Source organism: Oryctolagus cuniculus, chromosome 20 (assembly GCF_051225735.1).
Source record: "Oryctolagus cuniculus isolate XC-2025 breed Fujian yellow rabbit chromosome 20, ASM5122573v1, whole genome shotgun sequence".
NCBI classification, from domain to species: domain Eukaryota; kingdom Metazoa; phylum Chordata; class Mammalia; order Lagomorpha; family Leporidae; genus Oryctolagus; species Oryctolagus cuniculus.
The window spans coordinates 24687306-24706511 of record NC_142886.1 but is presented as its reverse complement, the minus strand read 5'-3'; the positions used below and the strand labels follow the sequence as shown (position 1 = coordinate 24706511).

The 19206-nt window shown below is 47.6% G+C and overlaps 1 protein-coding gene across 7 annotated transcripts in view; it reads left to right on the top strand.

Annotated features, from left to right (window-relative positions):
• Window positions 1-19206, top strand: part of ENTPD5 (ectonucleoside triphosphate diphosphohydrolase 5) — a 58605-nt gene that overhangs the window by 11835 nt on the left and 27564 nt on the right. For 5 of the 7 annotated variants that reach the window (XM_089322353.1, XM_051826259.3, XM_017349383.4 and 2 more), the window contains exon 3: window positions 18335-18619. In XM_089322353.1, the coding sequence (XP_089178479.1) occupies window positions 18403-18619 (217 nt within the window). In that variant the 5' untranslated portion in view covers window positions 18335-18402. Of the gene's footprint in view, window positions 1-4621; window positions 5026-13156; window positions 13296-18334; window positions 18620-19206 lie in introns of those variants that run through there. The other 2 variants (XM_089322352.1, XM_051826254.3) reach the window with 2 other exon arrangements.

Below are 19206 nucleotides of genomic sequence, written 5' to 3'. Positions count from 1 at the left end.
AATATTTCAATCTTATGCTTTTCGCTTTGATTTAGTATGTTTAAAGTAGTATTTTTTAGTCGATAACAAGAAAGGGAAAATGTTTTTATTTCTCTACCTAGTCGAACTCCAGTATAAACAGTACCTAGGGACATTGATTCTTGGCAGTTACTCTTTTTTAAAGAGATTTATTTTATTTATTTGAAAGAGTTACAGAGAGAGGTAGAGCCGGGGGTAGGGGGGATCTTCCATCCATTGGTTCACTCTTCGAATGGCTGTAACGGCCAGAGCTGAGCTGATCCAAAGCCAGGAGCCGGGAGCTGTCAGGGTCTCAAGCCCATGCTAGCCCCTGACCAGCAGGGGCAGCCCAAGCACTCCCCAACAAGGCGAACGGGAGAGGTAAGGTCGACGGGTGATGAACACACAAGCACCTGTGAGTTCTGTCGAAGCAGGAACCACCTTACTGAAGAAGTGTGCAGGCTTATAAAGCTTATGAAAGACGTGTAGTAGGGGAGCCAATCAGCAAAAAGGTCATGCAGGCGTGGGTGGGTCACGCACAGGGGCACCTTAAGCAAAGTATAGGGATCACGCACTGTCCACAGAACTAAAGCGGATCTATCCCTGCTGGTGGTCAGATCTTACGTAGCTTAACCACAGCAGCCGCAGACACGCCCCTCAAACATCTGCCAGGTGCCATATTGTAATGGCGATTTTAGGCAATGTCCAACAAGGAGCTTCTTCTGGGCTTCCCACGTGGGTGCAGGGGCCCAAGGACTTGGGCCATCTCCTACTGCTTTCCCAGGCCATAGCAGAGAGCTGGATCGGAAGTGGAGCATCTGGGACTCAAACCAGTGCCCACATGGGATGCCGGTGCTGCAGGCCAAGGCTTTAACCCGCTGTGACACAGCATTGGTCCCAGCAATTACTCTTTTTTTTTTTTTTTTTTTTTTTTTGACAGGCAGAGTGGACAGTGAGAGAGAGAGACAGAGAGAAAGGTCTTCTTTGCCTTGGTTCACCCTCCAATGGCCGCCGCGGCCGGTGCACTGCAGCCGGCGCACTGTGCTGATCCGATGGCAGGAGCCAGGTACTTCTCCTGGTCTCGCATGGGGTGCAGGGCCCAAGGACTTGGGCCATCCTCCACTGCACTCCTGGGCCACAGCAGAGAGCTGGCCTGGAAGAGGGGCAACTGGGACAGAATCTGGTGCCCCGACCGGGACTAGAACCCGGTGTGCCAGCGCCGCAAGGCAGAGGATTAGCCTAGTGAGCTGCTGCGCCGGCCCCAGCAATTACTGTTTTGTTTTTTTTTTGTTTGTTTTTTTTTTTTGTTTTTTTTTTTTTTGTTTTTTTTTTTTTTTTTGACAGGTGGAGTGGATAGTGAGAGAGAGAGACAGAGAGAAAGGTCTTCCTTTACTGTTGGTTCACCCTCCAATGGCCGCCACGGCTGGCGCGCTGCGGCCAGCACACTGCGCTGATCCGAAGCCAGGAGCCAGGTGCTTCTCCTGGTCTCCCATGGGGTGCAGGGCCCAAGCACTTGGGCCATCCTCCACTGCCTTCCCGGGCCACAGCAGAGAGCTGGCCTGGAAGAGGGGCAACCTGGACAGAATCCGACGCCCCAACCGGGACTAGAACTGGTGTGCCAGCGCCGGTAGGTGGAGGATTAGCCTATTGAGCTGCGGCGCCAGCCCAAGCAATTACTCTTCTAAAGCAGTGGTCCTACTTTATCTAAAGGGGTTCTTTCCAAGACCAGTATGAATGCCTGAAATCACAGAAGTACTAGACCCCTATATGTACTACGTTTTTTTCAGTGTGTACATACTTATGAGAAAGTTTAATTTATAAATTAGGCACAGAAACTAACTTCAACAATACAATAGAATAGTTATAACAGTATATTGTAATAATAGAATTTTTAGAAAAGACTTCTTTATTTGAAAGGCAGAGTGACAGCAAGAGGGAGAGATAGAAAAAGAGATCTTTCATCTGCTGGTTCACTTCCCAAATAGTCTGAACAGCCGGGGCTGGGCAAGACCAAAGCCAGGATCCAGGAACTCTGTCCAGGGTCCAAGCATTTGGGCCATCTTCTACTGCCTTCCCAGGCACATTGGCAGGAAGCTAGATTGGAAACTGAGCATATGGAACTTGGAACCAGTGCTCCGATATGTGATACTGGTATTGCAGGCAGTGGCTTAACCTGCTGTTCTATTACACTGGCCCCTGTGATGAAAGTTAGTTAAAACCTACAAATTATTTCTGGACTTTTCCATTTAATGTTATTCAACCATGGTTGACCATGAGTAACCAAAACCTCAGATAAGGGAGGACTTGTAAATGCCTTCTCCGGTAGATATGTGTTTGGTGTGGCAGTGATAGCCTGTCACCGCCAGTTTTCATTTTATTTGTTCATTAGAGCAATAAGGATCCCTTGTTGATAGTCTTATTTTCTAAAGAAGTTTGATTTTTTAACAGTAAAAAAAAAGGGGGGGGGGACTTGTGACTTGAGAGAGGCAGCAATAGCAACGGCTTTCCATGTGGTGTGATTATCATAGCTAAGTCAAGTCTGCAACCTGGAGAGTGAAGTCGTGCATTGTGCTGGATCCATTTTGATATAAAACCCAGATGCTCTCGGTGTATAGAGTGGGCCCTTCTGCCGCATGTCTGGTGGTGTTTTTAGTAAGATGGAGTGAAGTGCAGAGAGAAGGGAAAGCTCATTTGTTAGTACTGCCGGTTCATCAGTTCTGTTTTCCTTGTTGGGAGTATCTGAGCTTAGAATTATAAGCACCATAAAGGACATGTGACCCAGTTGCTCTGTGGTCTGTGAGTACACCTTGGCCTCGTGGTCAGGTTTGGGCAAGGAGCCCCCTCCTCACCAGTGTGAGACAACTCTCGTTGGGAAATCCTTCCTGTTTGATATCACACCCTGCAGCTTCTTTCTGTTCTGTTAACACAAATATTTCACTGTGTTTCTTGATTAGTATCTAATTCCAGCTAGATGTATTACTCAACTGGTACCTGTCTTCAAAAGAAATATGACATTTTTTTTCTACTTAAAAAAAATTTATTGGGGCTGGTGCTGCCTCTGCCTCCTGTAACTCTGCCTCTCAAATAAAAATAAGTCTTTAAAAAAAAGAAAGATTTATTTACTTGAGAGACAGAGAGGGAGAGGGAGAGAGACAGAGAGGTCTTCCATCTACTGGTTCACTCCCCAAATAGCCCCAACAGCTGAAGCTGGGCTGATCCTAAGCCAGGAGCGAGGGGCTTTTTCCAGGTGTCCCACGTGAGTGTGGGGATGCAAGCCTTTGGGACATCCTCCGCTGCTTTCCCAGGCTGTTAGTAGAGAGCTAGATCAGAAGAGGAGCAGCTGGGACACAAACCAGTACCCATTTGAGATGCTGGCCCTGCAAGCAGAGGCTTAACCTCCTACACACCACAGCACTGGCCTCTTTCTCCTACTTTTTACTGACTGATTTGAAATATTTAAGTTCATTTTTCACTTTAGAAACAAGCAGAACAGGCCGGCGCCACGGCTCACTAGGCTAATCCTCCGCCTTGCGGCGCCGGCACACCGGGTTCTAGTCCCGGTCGGGGCGCCGGATTCTGTCCCGGTTGCCTCTCTTCCAGGCCAGCTCTCTGCTGTGGCCCAGGAGTGCAGTGGAGGATGGCCCAGGTGCTTGGGCCCTGCACCCCATGGGAGACCAGGAGAAGCACCTGGCTCCTGCCATTGGATCAGCACGGTGCGCCGGCTGCAGCACGCCGGCCGCAGCGGCCATTGGAGGGTGAACCAGCGGCAAAGGAAGACCTTTCTCTCTGTCTCTCTCTCTCACTGTCCACTCTGCCTGTCAAAAAAAAAAAAAAAAAAAAAAAAAAAAAAGAAAGAAACAAGCAGAACATTGTATGTGTTGTAGTTTTTTCTGACTTTCTTTTTTTTTTTTAAAGATTTATTTATTTGAAAGACAGAGTTACAGAGAGAGGCAGACAGAGAGCGTTCTTCCATGCACTGCTTCACTCCCCAGATGGCCGCAGTGGCCAGAGCTGAGCCGATCCAAAGCCAGGAGCCAGGAGCTTCTTCCAGGTCTCCCACATGGGTGCAGGGGCCCAAGGACTTGGGCCATCTTCTACTTCTTTCCCAGGCCATAACAGAGAGTTCTATCAAAAGAGGAGCAGCCGGGACTAGAACCAGTGCCCATAAGGGATGCTGACTTTATTTCCTTAAGTAAAATATTGGAAGTGTGACAGAAGATAGAAAGCTTTAAGTGGTAGAATATATCTTCAGAGAAGTTAAAATCAATATTGCTTTTCATTTTTAAGGTTAATATCAATCAATGGGTTAACATATAGTTCCTAAAGCAGGAAGTATAAAAACTTTGTTAATACCAGGGCACTCCAAAAAGTTTATGGAAAATGTGTATTCTGAAAAAAAATATGCATGGGAGATATCAAAAATTTTTTACACCAGAGAGTAGCCTCATGTATGTCACACACACATACACACACACACACACACACAGGTACAGTCATGTGCTGTGTGAGGGCATTTTGGTCAACGACAGATCTCATGTGTAATGGTATACACCATGCAGCCTAGGTGCGTAGTAGGCTATAGCGTCCAGGTTTGTGTAACTGCTCTCTGATGTTTGCTCAACAGCTAAATCACTTCATGACACATTTCTCAGAACATGTTCCCACTGTCAAGCGATGAGTGACTGTACTGAAAATAAAAACGGGACATAAGATGCAGTGCAAATACTGGTCATAGCTTGCAGCAGCCGCCAGCCTTGTAGATGACCCTCAGTGATACTCACTTCCTCATAGGTGCGCCCTTGTGTAGTACCTTGGCACATGCCGTCAGGATTGGTCTGTATGACCATTAGCATATAGGGAGGGGATAGTGTGTGACCCACAGGGCTAAGTGATAGAAGACATGGCTGCTCTGCCTCGCTTTCTTGGATTGCTGTTGGGAGGAAGCCAGCCATCGTGTTGTGAAGATATCCGAGCAGTGCTGTGCAGAGTCCGCGTGAGGAGCAACTGAGGCTTCCTGTCGATCATTGAGTGAGTCGTCCTCCAGCCCCAGGCACCCTTAGATGACTGCAGGCCCAGCCTACATCTTCTATTTTTATTTTTTAAAGATTTATTTATGGCCGGTGCTGTGGCTCACTTGGCTAATCTCGCACCTGCGGCGCCGGCACCCCGGGTTCTAGTCCCTGTCGGGGCGCCGGGTTCTGTCCCGGTTGCTCCTCTTCCAGTCCAGCTCTCTGCTGTGGCCTGGGAGGGCAGTGGAGGATGGCCCAAGTGCTTGGGCCCTGCACCCCATGGGAGACCAGGAGAAGCACCTGGCTCCTGGCTTCAGATCGGCGCAGCACGCCAGCCATAGCAGCCATTAGGGGAGTGAACCAACGGCAAAAGGAAGACCTTTCTCTCTGTCTCTCTCTCTCTCTCCCTCTCACTGTCTAACTCTGCCTGTCAAAAAAAAAAAATTATGTATTTATTTGGAAGGCAAAGTTAGAGGAGGAAAGACACAAAAAGCTCTCCCATCTGCTCGTTTGTTCCTCAAATGGCTACAATGGCCTCTGCTGGGCAGGCCGAAGCCAGGAACTAAGAGCTGCTTCCTGGTTTCCCACTTGGGTAAAGGGGCCCAAGTACTTGGGCTACTGCTTTCCCAGATGCATTAGCAGGGAGCTGGATCAGAAGTGGAGCAGCTGATGTGGTATAGTGGGCTAAGCCTCTGCCAGAGGTGACGGCCATCCCGGATGGATGCCTGTTTGAGTCCTGGCTGCTGCTCTTCCAATCCAGCTCTCTGCTTGTGGCCTAGAAAAGCAGTAGAAGATGGTCCAAGTGCTTGGGCTCCTGCACCCATGTGGAAGACCTGGAGAAAGCTCCTGGCTTCGGATTGGCCCAGCTGTAGCCGTTGTGGCCATTTGGGGAGTGAACCAGTAGATGGAAGACTCTCTCTAGCTCTACACCTCAAAAAAAAAAAAAAAAAAAAAAAAAAAAAAAAAAAAAAAAGAAGTGGAGCAGCTGGGATTCAAAACAGCACCCAAAAGGGATGCTTAACTGCTGTGCCATGGCACCAGCCCCCCAGCCTACATCTTGACTGTGATCTCATGAATCAGAACTACCCAATTAAGCCACTCCCAAAGTCCCAAGCTACAGAAGTTAAGATAATAAATATCTCAGTTTAAGTTACTAAGTTTCAGGATTTTTGTTCTATGGCAATAAATAACTAATGCCCAACATACTAAACTAGTTTTAGAAGAGAATCTGGAAAAAAAAAGAATCCGAACAATATAAATAATTTTTAGTATCATGGATTTTTGAAAGTTTATCACAATTTTAATAATTAGAAAGTCTTTTAGTTAAAAATTCAATTTAGCTATAGAACTAGTAGGTTTAGGAAGATAAAATTGCAGCTTCTTTCAAAACATTAGTGAGATAAGGATAGCTATTTACTGCATTCTCTTAAAAATCTGCTTATTTATAAAAATATGATTCTCTCCTTTAAGAAGCTCTTGATTGTGTATAGGAAGGAGTTCAGAATGGTGTAAGAGTTACACATGCTTATGCAAGTCTGAGGTTTCCACCCTCCTCGCTGATCATTCTCTGCTCTGCATTTCTCTCCCTCCCCATATTCATCTTTACCTAGAGCCATTTTTTTAAAAAAGATTTATTTTGTATGGCAGAGTTACAAACAGAGGAGGAGAGACAGATGGACAGAGAGATCCTCCATCTGCTGGTTCACTCCCCAGATGGCTGCAACGGCCGGGTCTGGGCCAGGCTGAAGCCAGGAGCTTGAAGCTTTTTCCAAGTCTCCCAAAATCGGGGTGCAGGGGCCCCAGCACTGGGGCCATCTTCTGCAAAATAGCGGGGAGCTTAATAGGAAGTGGAGCACCCATGTCTCAAACTAGCACCCATGTGGGCAGAGGCTTAACCTGCTACTCCACAACATAGTCCCCACGCCTAGAGCCATTTTTATATGACCCTGCCTGGGTGGCCTGGTGGTCAAGATGGTGTAGCAGGTAAAGCCGCTGCCTGCAGTGCTGGCATCGCATATGTGCGCCATTCAAGACCAGCTGCTCCACTTCATTTCCTGCTCTCTGCTATGGCCTGGGAAAGCAGTAGAAGATGGCCCAAGTCCTTGGGCCCCTGCACCCACGTGGGAGACCCGGAAGAAGCTCCTGGCTTCAGATCAGCACCGCTCCAGCCATTGCAGCCAACTGGGGAGTGAGCCAGCAGATGGAAGGCCTCTCTGTAACTCTGACTTTGAAATAAACAAATCTTTAAAAAAAAAATTGCATGGTCTCTGGGATTAAACCCTCTGGGTTAGGTTTCTGGCTCTTTTTACTTACTACTGTGTGGGCAAAAAATACTTAGATTCTTAAAGCCACATTTGTACATTTGTCTCAGTATAAGAAGGAGGGTTTTTTTTTTTTTTTTTTGGACAGGCAGAGTTAGAGACAGAGAAAGGTCTTCCTTTTTCCGTTGGTTCACCCCCCAAGTGGCCGCTATGGCCAGTGTGTTGCGGCTGGCACGCTTTGCTGTTCCGAAGCCAGAAGCCAGGTGCTTCTCCTGGTCTCCAATGCAGGTGCAGGGCCCAAGGACCTGGGCCATCCTCCACTGCACTCCCAGGCCACAGCAGAGAGCTGGACTGGAAGAGGAGCAACTGGGACAGAATCCGGCACCCTGACCAGGACTAGAACCTGAGGTGCTGGCGCCGCAGAGGATTAGCCTAGTGAGCCGTGGCGCCGGCCAGAATGAGGGTTTTAATAAATATGTAAGTCACAGACGGTGTTGTGAGATCCCATGAGGTAATCCACATAAAATGCTTAACATGGTTGTTGGCATGTATTAAGGTTTTGGTAAATATAAAGTGGTTTGATTGTCTCAAATTGCTTTTCTTTGACCACAGCTTACCCCTCATCCTCTCTACCCCTTCCATTATAGTCTTTTTGTTTTTGTTTTGTTTTTCAAATCCATATGACAAAAATTCTTAAAATGAAATTTTTATTTATTTATTTACTGATTTGAAAGGCAGAGTTAGGGGGAGAGTCTTCAACGGCTGGTTCACTCCCCAAATGGTCACAGCGGCCATAGCAGGGCCTATCTGAAGCAAGGAACTTCCTGCAGGTCTTCATCCGGTTCTCTCATGCAGTTTCAGGGTTCCAAGGACTTGAGCCATCTTCTACTGCTTTCTCAGGTTACAGCAGAGAGCTGGATCAGAAGTGGAGCAGCCAGGACTTGAACTGGTGCCCATATGGGATGCTGGCACTGCAGGTGGCCTCACCCACTATGCCAGGAGCTTCATCTGGATCTCCCACATGGGTGGCAGGGGCCCAAGGCCTTGAGCCATCTTTCGTTGCTCTTCCCAGGGTCATTAGCAGGGAGCTGGATTGGAAGTGGAGCAGCCAGGACTCGAACCAGTGCCATATGGGATGCTGGCATCTTAGACAGTGGCTTCTCTCACTTTGCCACAATGCTGGGCCCTTCAGATGAAACGAAGCTATCCATAATTTCCCTGCCATTTCGTGGTTTTATAATTTCTTTAATCTTTGTCTACATGTGTATTATTTTTTGTTATTTTTTGTTTGTTTGTTTGTTTTTTGACAGGCAGAGTGGACAGTGAGAGAGAGAGACAGAGAGAAAGGTCTTCCTTTGCCGTTGGTTCACCCTCCAATGGCCGCCACGGCCGGCATGCTGCGGCCGGCGCACCGCGCTGATCCGATGGCAGGAGCCAGGTACTTCTCCTGGTCTCCCATGGGGTGCAGGGCCCAAGCACTTGGGCCATCCTCCACTGCACTCCCGGGCCACAGCAGAGAGCTGGCCTGGAAGAGTGGCAGCCGGGACAGAATCCGGTGCCCTGACCGGGACTAGAACTGGGTGTGCCGGCGCCGCAAGGTGGAGGATTAGCTTAGTGAGCCGCGGCGCCAGCCCACATGTCTATTATTTATATAGTGTAATGCTTCTATTCATTTTTCATGATCAGTTCTAATATCATTTCATGGTGCCTTTCCAAATCCTCCGTCAGTCCTGAGTTTTGAGTTATTTTAGCATTTTTATGATTAACTTTATAAGCTATGGGATCTTTTAAATGATTTTTAAAAGATTTATTTATTTTTAAAGCAGATTTAGAGAGATCTTCATTCCGTTAGTTCATGCCCTAAACGACTGTTGATTGTTGAGGCTGGGCCAGCCTGAAGCTGGAAGCCTGGAATTCCATCCAGATCTCCCATGCGAGTGGCAGGGGCCCAGGCACTTAGGCCATCTTCCCCTGTGCTGGATTGGAAGTGGAGCAGCCAGAACTCCAGCTGGCATTCATAGGGATGCTGGCATTGCAGGCGGCAGCTTATATGTCTGTCACCACTGACAGACTCTGCGTGTCTTGAAGAAAAAGTTCTGTCACTTACCTTTCATTTTCTGGCACCTAGCACTTAAAAGGCATCATCAATCATTTGTAGAATTAAACAGTTGAGTGGTCCTGACAATGCTCCCAACTCTAGTCCTCCTCCTCCTTTTTTTTTTTTTTAATAAAGATTTATTTATTTGAAAGCCAGAGTTAAACAAAGAGAGGAGGGGCAGAGAGAGAGAGAGGTCTTCCATTCGCTGGTTCACTCCCCAGTTAGCCACAACAGCTGGGCCAATCCGAAGCTGGGAGCCAGAAGCTTCTTCTGGGTCTTCCCACATGGGTGCAGGGGCCCAAGGACTTGGGCCATCTTCCACTGCTTTCCTAGGCCATAGCAGAGAGCTCTATTAGAAGTGGAACAGCCGGGACTTGAACTGGCGCCCCTATGGGATGCTGGCACTGCAGGCGGTGGCTTTACCCACTATGCCACAGCACTGGCCCCTCCAGTCCTCCTTATTTGAAGCTTCCAGGTTCAAATTTGTAATACTGTCATGCTCAAAATCTTCAGTGGCTTCCTTTTTCAATTTTTAAAAAAATTTATTTTTAAGTTTTTTATTTGAAAGGCAGGTACACAGAGATCTTTTATTATTTTATTTTATTTTATTTTTTTATTTGACAGGTAGAGTTATAGACAGTGGGAGAGAGAGCGACAGAGAGAAAGGTCTTCCTTCCGTTGGTTCACTCCCCAAATGGCCGCTATGGCTGGCGCTGCGCCAATCCGAAGGCAGAGCCAAATGGTTCTTCCTGGTCTCCCATGTGGGTGCAGGGGCCCAAGCACTTGGGCCATCCTCCACTGCCTTCCCAGGCCACAGCAGAGAGCTGGACTGGAAGAGGAGCAACCGGGACTAGAACCCAGCACCCATATGGGTGCCAGCGCCACAGGTGGAGGATTAACCAAGTAAGCCACGGTGCCGGCCCCACACAGAGATCTTTGATCCACTGGTTCACCTCCCGAATGGCTGCAAGAGCTGGCACTGGACCAAGCCAAAGCCAGGAGCCCTGCCGGAATGTAATCTGGATCTCACACAGGGGTAGCAGGGACACAAATGCATGAGCCACCATCTGCTGCCTTCTTGGGTGCACATTAGCAGGAAGCTGTAATCGGAAGCAGAGCTAGGACTCAAACCTAGGCCCTCTGGCACCAAAGCCTGCCTTTCCAGTGGCCGCCCGTTGCCCACAGAGGCAAATCTCAACTCCTTAACTACATAGGTGGTGGACTCTGCTGGCGGACCTTCCGCTGCCTTTTCACCCCATTTTTCCTTCTGTCGTTAGCTAAACTGGGCAGAGCACCATTCCCCAGGGACCGCAGTCACTTTTCAGCATCCATATCTGATTCAGACAGTTTCTTATTCCTGAAAGCACTCCTCTCCTAACCCGCGTGTCTCCTCAGGACCCTCCTCAGATGCTCCCTCTTTCACAAAGCCGCCTTGATCTTCCCAGTTGGAAGTCTTTCCCAGCTTTGAGATCTCAGAGCACAGTAACTGTGTTACTTGTCACGTTTTCCCTCTTTGGAGCAAATTTATGGATGTGTAATTTTTTTCCTACTTAATAGAGTTTTTTTAAAGGACAGATCTAAGGATAGATCTAAGATGATTCATCTTTGCATGATGTACTTGTAACAGGCAGCTCTTCTAATTTCTGAATGACTAAATGAATAAAATAATATGTTAAAAGTAAGATTCCTGGAATAGCACCTCATCAGTGGGAGGAGAGAGAGTTGGGGATGTGACACACAGGCCATAGCAAGACACAGGAAAGGCAGTGCCCTCGCGTCAGAGCTCAGGTCAGTGTGCTCTGTTAGCCTACTTTTTTTTTTTTTTAAAGGTTTATTTATGTATTTGAAAGGCAGAGTTACAGAGAGCAGAGGTGGGGGGGTAGGTTCTCCATTCGCTGGTTCACTCCCCAGATGGCTGCAACAGCTGGAGCTGCACCAATCCAAAGCCAGGAGCCAGGACTCCCATGCGGGTGCAGGAGCCCAAGGACTTGGGTCATCCTCCACTGCCTTCCCAGGCCATAGCAGAGAGCTGGATCAGAAGTGGAGCAGCCGGAACTCAAACCAGCACCCACATGGGATGCCAGCACTGCAGGCGGTGGTTTTACCCGCTATGCCATGGCACCGGTTCCGTTAGCCTTTCGGGATGCGTGCACTGATGTCTACTGATATGTTCTAGGCTTATTACTTGGTTTTGGAATTCAAGAGATATGCATCCTATCTTAGACAATCTTCAGAAAGCAAACTATTCCAGGGCTCTGGCCCTTTGTATGGGTCTGTAGGTTCCATATTATATCCCCAAATGAAGCTAAAATCTGACCCAAATTCACCCTATTGGACCCTCTTAGGTTTTGCTTGGCACGACTAACTTATTCACTGGTGGCTTGGCTCTGTTCATTCCCATAATTCAATTTGCAGTGTAAAAATTTCATCCTAGCTACATTTTAAACTTGCCTTATGTTTAATTTTTAACTTTATGAGAGTTAGCTTTGCCATGGAGATGAATTGGCAGTGGGAGCTTTTTACATCTCACTGTTTTCTGACCTTTTGGTGGACCTGTCTGGTTGCCTAGCCCATTCCATCATTTTTCACTGTTGAGAAATACTCTGTCCTTTGATCCAAGTCAATCAATATTGATATTTGCTCAGGGAGGGAACAGAAAGCATAATTAATAATCAAGTGTTACCATGGCATCTTACAAAGAAAACAGAAGTCCTCTCCTTTTGTAAACTGGTTCAGTGCGTGCAGGACCATCCTTCCTCACGCCTGCCCTCTTTATTCTGGGACATATCTGCTTTTCTTTATTTGGGTTCCCCTAGCCATACTGAAGTGTTACGCTTGAAGTTCTCAGAAATGGCTGGTATCACTTTCCCCAGGTAATTCCTACCTCTGATCCAGGATCCACCTTGGGCCTCTCATCCTTGAAGAAGCCTCCCACTGCACTCCCACCTCCACTCTTCCCCTTCCAAAGAGAGCTCCTCTCCTGTAACTTTACTGCCCTAGCACTCTGTGGACATTTTTGTCAGACTTTTCATAGTACATTTTAGCTGTTAGTTTACTTGTCCCTTTTTTTTTTTTTTTTTTTTTTTTTTGACAGGCAGAGTGGACAGTGAGAGAGAGAGACAGAGAGAAAGGTCTTCTTTTTGCTGTTGGTTCACCCTCCAATGGCCACCGCGGCTGGTGCGCTGCAGCCGGCACACCGCGCTGATCCTAAGGCAGGAGCCAGGTGCTTCTCTGGTCTCCCATGGGGTGCAGGGCCCAAGCACTTGGGCCATCCTCCACTGTGCTCCCGGGCCACAGCAGAGAGCTGGCCTGGAAGAGTGGCAACCGGGACAGAATCCGGCTCCCTAGCCGGGACTAGAACCCTAGAACCTGGGGTGCTGGTGCCGCAGGCGGAGGATTAGCCTATTGAGCCGCGGCGCTGGCCTTGTCCTTTTTTTGTAATAAGTTGAAGTCTTCCCAAGAGCTAAGCCTCTGTCTGATTCTTCTTTGTAAATCTAGAACCAGCACAGTGTCTGTTACATATTAGATGCGTGGTAAATGCTCATTAATTAGACAGTTCAACGCCCAGTTCTCTGAATTCCATCTCTGGGTGGGAGCTATTCAGAAGTACTTGTTAACTTTCCTGCTATTTTGGTGCATGTAAAAACAACAGAGAATTTAGCCCCTGAGCAACTTATGCCTTACATACAGTAATTCTAGTTGGCATTTACCTGTCATAAAAGTAGATGAACCGGGCAGTCATGTACTCAGAGAATCAAAGTGCATGAGGGAGGAGTGAAGGATAGAGGAGGGAATGAGTTAGCAAAATGCCACACAGGTGATTGCAAACTAGCACAAAGGTGAGAGTGGCTCATGAAGCGAGGAACAAAGGGCAAAAAGGCAGTGAGCAGGGAAAGTGAGGAGTCCTAGGGAACAGGCAGACACCCGCAGGTGAGTGCCCAAATGGGGTCCGGGTCCTCGGGGGTTGTGAGGTCTCTCAGGCGGTGGGTGACTTGGCAAAAAGGACGGCCAGTGTGTGAAGTGCCGGAAGGGCTGAGCCGCGAGGGTGAGGGTTTCCTGCGGGTGTAGAGGCACTGACGCAACCTTGGAGTGAGCTGGGCACAGTGACGAGCACTGGCTGGCTCCACACTCAGAGGAGTTGAAGAGGGAGTTTTCCTAGAGGTGAATCTGAGACAGGAGATATTGATGAGACAGGTTCTGAAAAGTGGATTTAAATATACTGATGCATGCTTGTCTATGCAAAGTCAGCTTGGTTATCTGCACTATTTTGAATAGCAGGTAAAACTTGATACATGTGATATCCTTGTAACTGGCACATCTGGAGAAACAGTCCTGCCTTTGAAGTTTAGAATTGTGATCTTCTCATTAGTGGGTAATTAATGTTTTAGAAAGATGTCCGCTATTATGTTCTTGTGAAGGGGCTGGGATCCAGTGCATGAGTGACTGGATCACTGTTTATTCCTTCAGAGCACTGATTTAACATCTGTTGTGTGCTAGCACTGTTCCAACACCAGGAAACACAGGGATGGTGGGAGGGGAGAGGCAGAGAATGTGGAAATAAGCAAGAGTAGTAAATTACAGAGACGGCTGGACCGTGGAAAAGGTCTGTGCAGCCATGCGCATTGCAGTTGTAAATCAGAAGGACAAGGGAGGTCCCACTGAGAAGGTGAAACTTAAGTACAGATTTTAACAAAGTGAATGAACAGGCTGTGCAGACTGAGGTCCTGTGAGATAGGATGCCGTCCTTAAACTCTCCATTGTAAGCCCTTTCTAAGACCTTTTAAAAAGTAGCTCATCTTAAAAGTGCAGTTGGATATGGGGTTCGGAGGTAGGTGCTGGGAGCAGAAGGGGCGTTTCACGTGTTTATTCTTTGTGTGATTTCACACGGAGCACCTGGCGTGACTCTGCAGTTTTCACTCTGAAAACAGATACCTTGGATGCAATTTTTTTTCCTTTGAAATCTCTTGGAAGAAAAATGAATGTTTGCTTAATGGACCTAGACTCTGGAGAGGTTCTCAGAAGCCACAATAATAACAAAGTGCAAGTGACCCCTGACGTCCCAGATCTGGAGGACAGCCTGGAGCACCTCTCACGCACTTCCTGTGGGAGAAGAAGGGCCAAAAGTGTGGGACAAAAGCAGGGACCCCTTAACAGTCAGCTGATCTGAAGAGTGTTTGTGTTTTCAGTTGTTCAGACCTGATCCCCCTGACCAACCTATCTGCTGTAAAAGAAGCGTCAGCACAGGGTGGGTTACCATGTGAGTGTGGATCTGGCCAGGCAGCTGCCCTGCTGGCAGTGGTTGGTTGCCTGGGATGAGGTTGGCTTTGTTTGGGTTTCCTTCTCCTCCTGAACTGCCGGATAGAACTTCAGCTATGAACAGGGTTCCGACAGATGATTCTGGTCTGCCTTTTGTCATACCTCAGCCAACTCCAGTTATTCTGAATAGTTTTAAATTCCAAGAGCATTAAACTTCAGTACGCTTTCTTTTATGTAGTATCTCACATGTGGGGAGGGAGGCACTTTGATAAAACCCTCTATGAGATTGATCTGTACACCAGATGTAACAAGTATTCTGTTGGACCTAAGGGGTCTGGGAAATGGGAAATTTGGCACCACATGTTGTCGCTTAACCAGGAACAATGACTTGCACAAGAAATCTGGAGATGAAAGCCAGATAAGAGAATTGTTCTGAGCAAAATATATAAGGGACAATTAAGGAAGCCTCAACTCTAGAAGATAGATAAGACATTACTCACTAATACCAGGAAAAAATACAGCCTCCAGCAGAGGAAATACAGCCTAGCCAGGAGACAGTTGGCAGTAATCTGGAGACATTTTTGGTGTTGCCACAACAGGGGTGTGTGTGTGTGTGTGTGTGTTTAGGGGACTGGGGGAGGGTTTACTGGCCTCTAATGCGTAGAGGCCAGGATGCTGCTATAACCTACCCCAGGTTAGACAGCCCCAAATGTCGGCAGTGCTGAGGTTCAGAAACACAACCTGAGAACTCCAGTTCTCCTTTACAGGTAAGATCATAGGACACAGCCTGAGCTTTAGAAAAGCAGGCCAGTTACAAATCACCAATGTCTCTCCAGGGGGAAGAAAAAAAGACAAAAAGTTACACTGAAGCTACCAGGTAGAATGGATTCAATTATTCTGCTTGACACTGCCAAATAATTCTTTAAAGATTGATTTATTTAGGGGCTGGCGCTGTGCATAATGGGGAGACTGCCGCCTGCAGTGCCAGCATCCAATATGGGTGTCGGTTCAAGTGCTGGCGTTCCACTTCTGATCCAGCTCTCTGCTATGGCCTGGGAAAGCAGTAGGATATGATCCAAGTCGTTGGGCCCCTGCACCTACATGAGAGACCCTAAAGAAGCTCATGGCTCCTGGCTTTGGACCAGCCCAGTTCTAGCTGCTGTGGCCTTTTGGGGAGTGAACCAGTGGATCGAAGACCTACCTCTCTCTGCCTCTTCCTCTCTGTAACTCTGCCTTTCAAATAGATAAATACATCTTAAAATATATATTCATTTATTTAAAAAAGAGAGCTAAAGAGAGAGAGAGATCTCTTCTGTCTACTGGTTCACTCTCCAAATGTCTGCAACAGCCTGGGCTAGGCCTGGCTGAAGCCAGGAGGCAGGAACTCTGTCTGGTCTCCCATTGGTTGGTAGGAACCCAAGCACTTGGGCTGTCATAGTGTGCCTCCCAGGCATAGGAGCAGGGGGGCTGGATTGGGAGCATGGATTAATAGGGACTCAGGCACCCTGGTGTGGGATGTGGGTGTCCCAAGTGGCAGCTTAACCCACTGCTCCCCAGTGCCCACCCCATGCCAAATACTTTATCAGAAGTTTCAAGAACACTCATGGCCGGCGCCACGGCTCACTAGGCTAATCCTCCGCCTTGCGGCGCCGGCACACCAGGTTCTAGTCCCGGTCGGGGCACCGGATTCTGTCCCGGTTGCCCCTCTTCCACGCCAGCTCTCTGCTGTGGTCAGGGAGTGCAGTGGAGGATGGCCCAAGTGCTTGGGCCCTGCACCCCATGGGAGACCAGGAGAAGCACCTGGCTCCTGGCTTCGGATCAGCGCGGTGTGCCGGCTGCAGCGGCCATTGGAGGGTGAACCAACGGCAAAGGAAGACCTTTTTCTCTGTCTCTCTCTCTCACTGTCCACTCTGCCTGTCAAAAAAAAAAATAAATAAATAAATAAATAAAAACACTCATGACTTCACTACAGAATAATAAAAAAAAGTCTCATGTACATTTAAAAAATTATTTCCCGGTCATGATAACAAATCATTCTCTCCTACTCTCCACAATCTCAGTCCTGGAACAAGCCTAGAAGATGTTACATAATATTTGAACAATGCATTGTGACTGGAAAAAAAAAAAAAACTTTTTTTTTAAGTCAGAACTACAGAGAAAGAGAGAGTGGTCTTCTATTGGTTCACTCCCCAGATGGCCACAATGGCCAGCACTGGGCCAGGCCCAAAGCCAGGAGCCTGGAGTGTCCCCTGGGTCTCCCACATGGGGGACAGGGGCCCAAAGACCTGGGCCATCTTCTGCTGCTTTCCCAGGCCATTAGCAGGGAGCTGGAAAAGAAGCAGAGCAGCCAGGTCTGGAACCGGTAGCCATAAGGGATGCTGGCATCACAGAGGGGCTTTACCAGCTGTGCCACGATGCCTGCCCCAGAACTTTTGTGTGTTTGTATGCATGTATAAATGAAATATCTGATTTTATTTTCCTAATAACTGTGGACGGAAGATAGGTAGGGCAAATGCTCTTTCATCTTACAGATGAGGAAAAGGAGTTTCAGAAAAGCTGAATGACGTGCCCCAGGACTGTACAGCTACGATGTAGAGATGCACTAGGACTGAAACCAGGGGCCTCTGGCCAAAGACTGTTTTCTTAACTGTGTTCCACATAAGTGTACTCTAGGTTTGCAACAACTTCCAACTTACTGTACAATACAAATCCAAAACAAAAGTTGAAGCTTCTTATATGTCAGATCCAAAGGAAGAGAGGGTGTTAGTTTATTATTTAAAGGCAAATTTGTTGGGAGCAGTTTTGTGGCATAGGTGGTAAAGCCACTGCCAGTGACAATGGCATCCCATATGGGCGCAGTTCAGGTCTCGGCTGCTGCGCTTCAGATCCAGCTCCTTGCTGATGGCCTGGGGAAGCAGTGGAAGATGGCCCAGGTGCTTTGGCCCCTGCACCCATGTGGGAGACCTAGATGAAGCTCCTGTCTCCTGGCTTTAGTCTAGCCTGTCTCTGGCCACTTCAACCATCTGGGGAGTTAACCAGCAGATGGAAGATCTCTTTCTGTTTCTCGCTCTAACTGACTTTTAAATAAATAAATCTTTAAAAAGGGGCAAACTTGTCAAAATAGAAGAAAATTACAATTCAGCCAAAGGAGCAGAATGACAAAGTATGTTAGAACCATCCTACGATTAAAAGCAAAGCATGGAGGGGTCAGTGCTGTGGTGTAGTAGGTAAGCCTCTGCCTGCAGTGCTGGCATCCCATATGAATGCTGGTTCAAGTCCCAGCTGCCGTTGTCCAATCCTACTCTCTGCTTGTGGCCTGGGAAGGCAGCGGAAGATGGCTCAAGTGCTTGGGCCCCTTACCCACATGGAGTACCCGGAGGAAGCTCCTGCCTCCCAGGCTTTGGATCAACCCAGCTCTGGCTGTTGCGACCATTTGGGGAATGAACCAGCAGATAAAAGAACTTTCTCTGACTGTAACTCTACCTCTGAAATAAATAAATAAAATCTTAAAGCAAAGCATGGGAAAATACATTTTAAATCTCCATTTCCTTTGGAACTAGATACCCTTCAGAAAAGGTGCTAAGCACTGTGCGCTGGCTTAGCTTGTTGTACTGGTGATTAGAAACAGAAGGAATGGGTAGGGACGGGGTGGACGTCTGTGATGATTATTTCTCTTAGAGGTTGTACTAATCTGCGTGTCTTTGTCCCACAAGCTGCTGCAGGTGTGTGAGTAGCACTGCTTCTGCAACAGAGCCTCAAGCCAGCGCGCCGTGGGGAGAGGATGACCGCTTGCTGGGGTGCAGTCTTTCTCATGCTGGTGGCATCCTGTGTCTGCGGCACTGTCTTCCACAGAGACCAGCAGACCTGGTTCGAAGGTGTCTTCTTGTCTTCCATGTGCCCCGTCAATGTCAGTGCCAACACCTTTTATGGAATCATGTTTGATGCAGGGAGTACTGGAACTCGAATCCATGTTTACACCTTTGTGCAGAAGAATCCAGGTAAATGCCGCTGGCACCCACTGCAGTGTGGGGACACACGCTGGGGCCTTTCCTCCCCAAGACAAATGTGCTGAGAGTGTGTGTGTGCTGTGACGTACAGAGCCTTACGGCGAGTGAAAGCCTTTCTTCAGAGAACGCTTTGGATTGTAACTGAACCTGTAATTTAATAAATGTGAAAATAAGAGAATCAGGACTGCTTGTAGGCTGAAACCGTGTGTCTAAGAAGTGTAGCTGTAGTTATCCTTTCTCTTCTCCAAATGTGCTTAATATTGTTTAGGATCCAGAATACTGAAAATATGAAGATATTTCAAAAGATGGGGAGAAAATGAAATTAAAAGTATGAGTTTATTTTGGGCAGAAAGCTTTTGAAATCTGTAGCATAGCTTTTTTTTTGTAGCATAGCTTTTTATAATGTTTTATTATTAGAAATTCATTTATAGTTTGTCATAATGTATTATTGTTATTTGAAATCTGTGCATAGTATTTTTATACTAATAGGGTCAGGTGTTTTGTGCAGAGGTAAAGTTCCTACTTGGGGCCAGCGCCGCAGCTCACTAGGCTAATCCTCCGCCTACGGCGTCGGCACC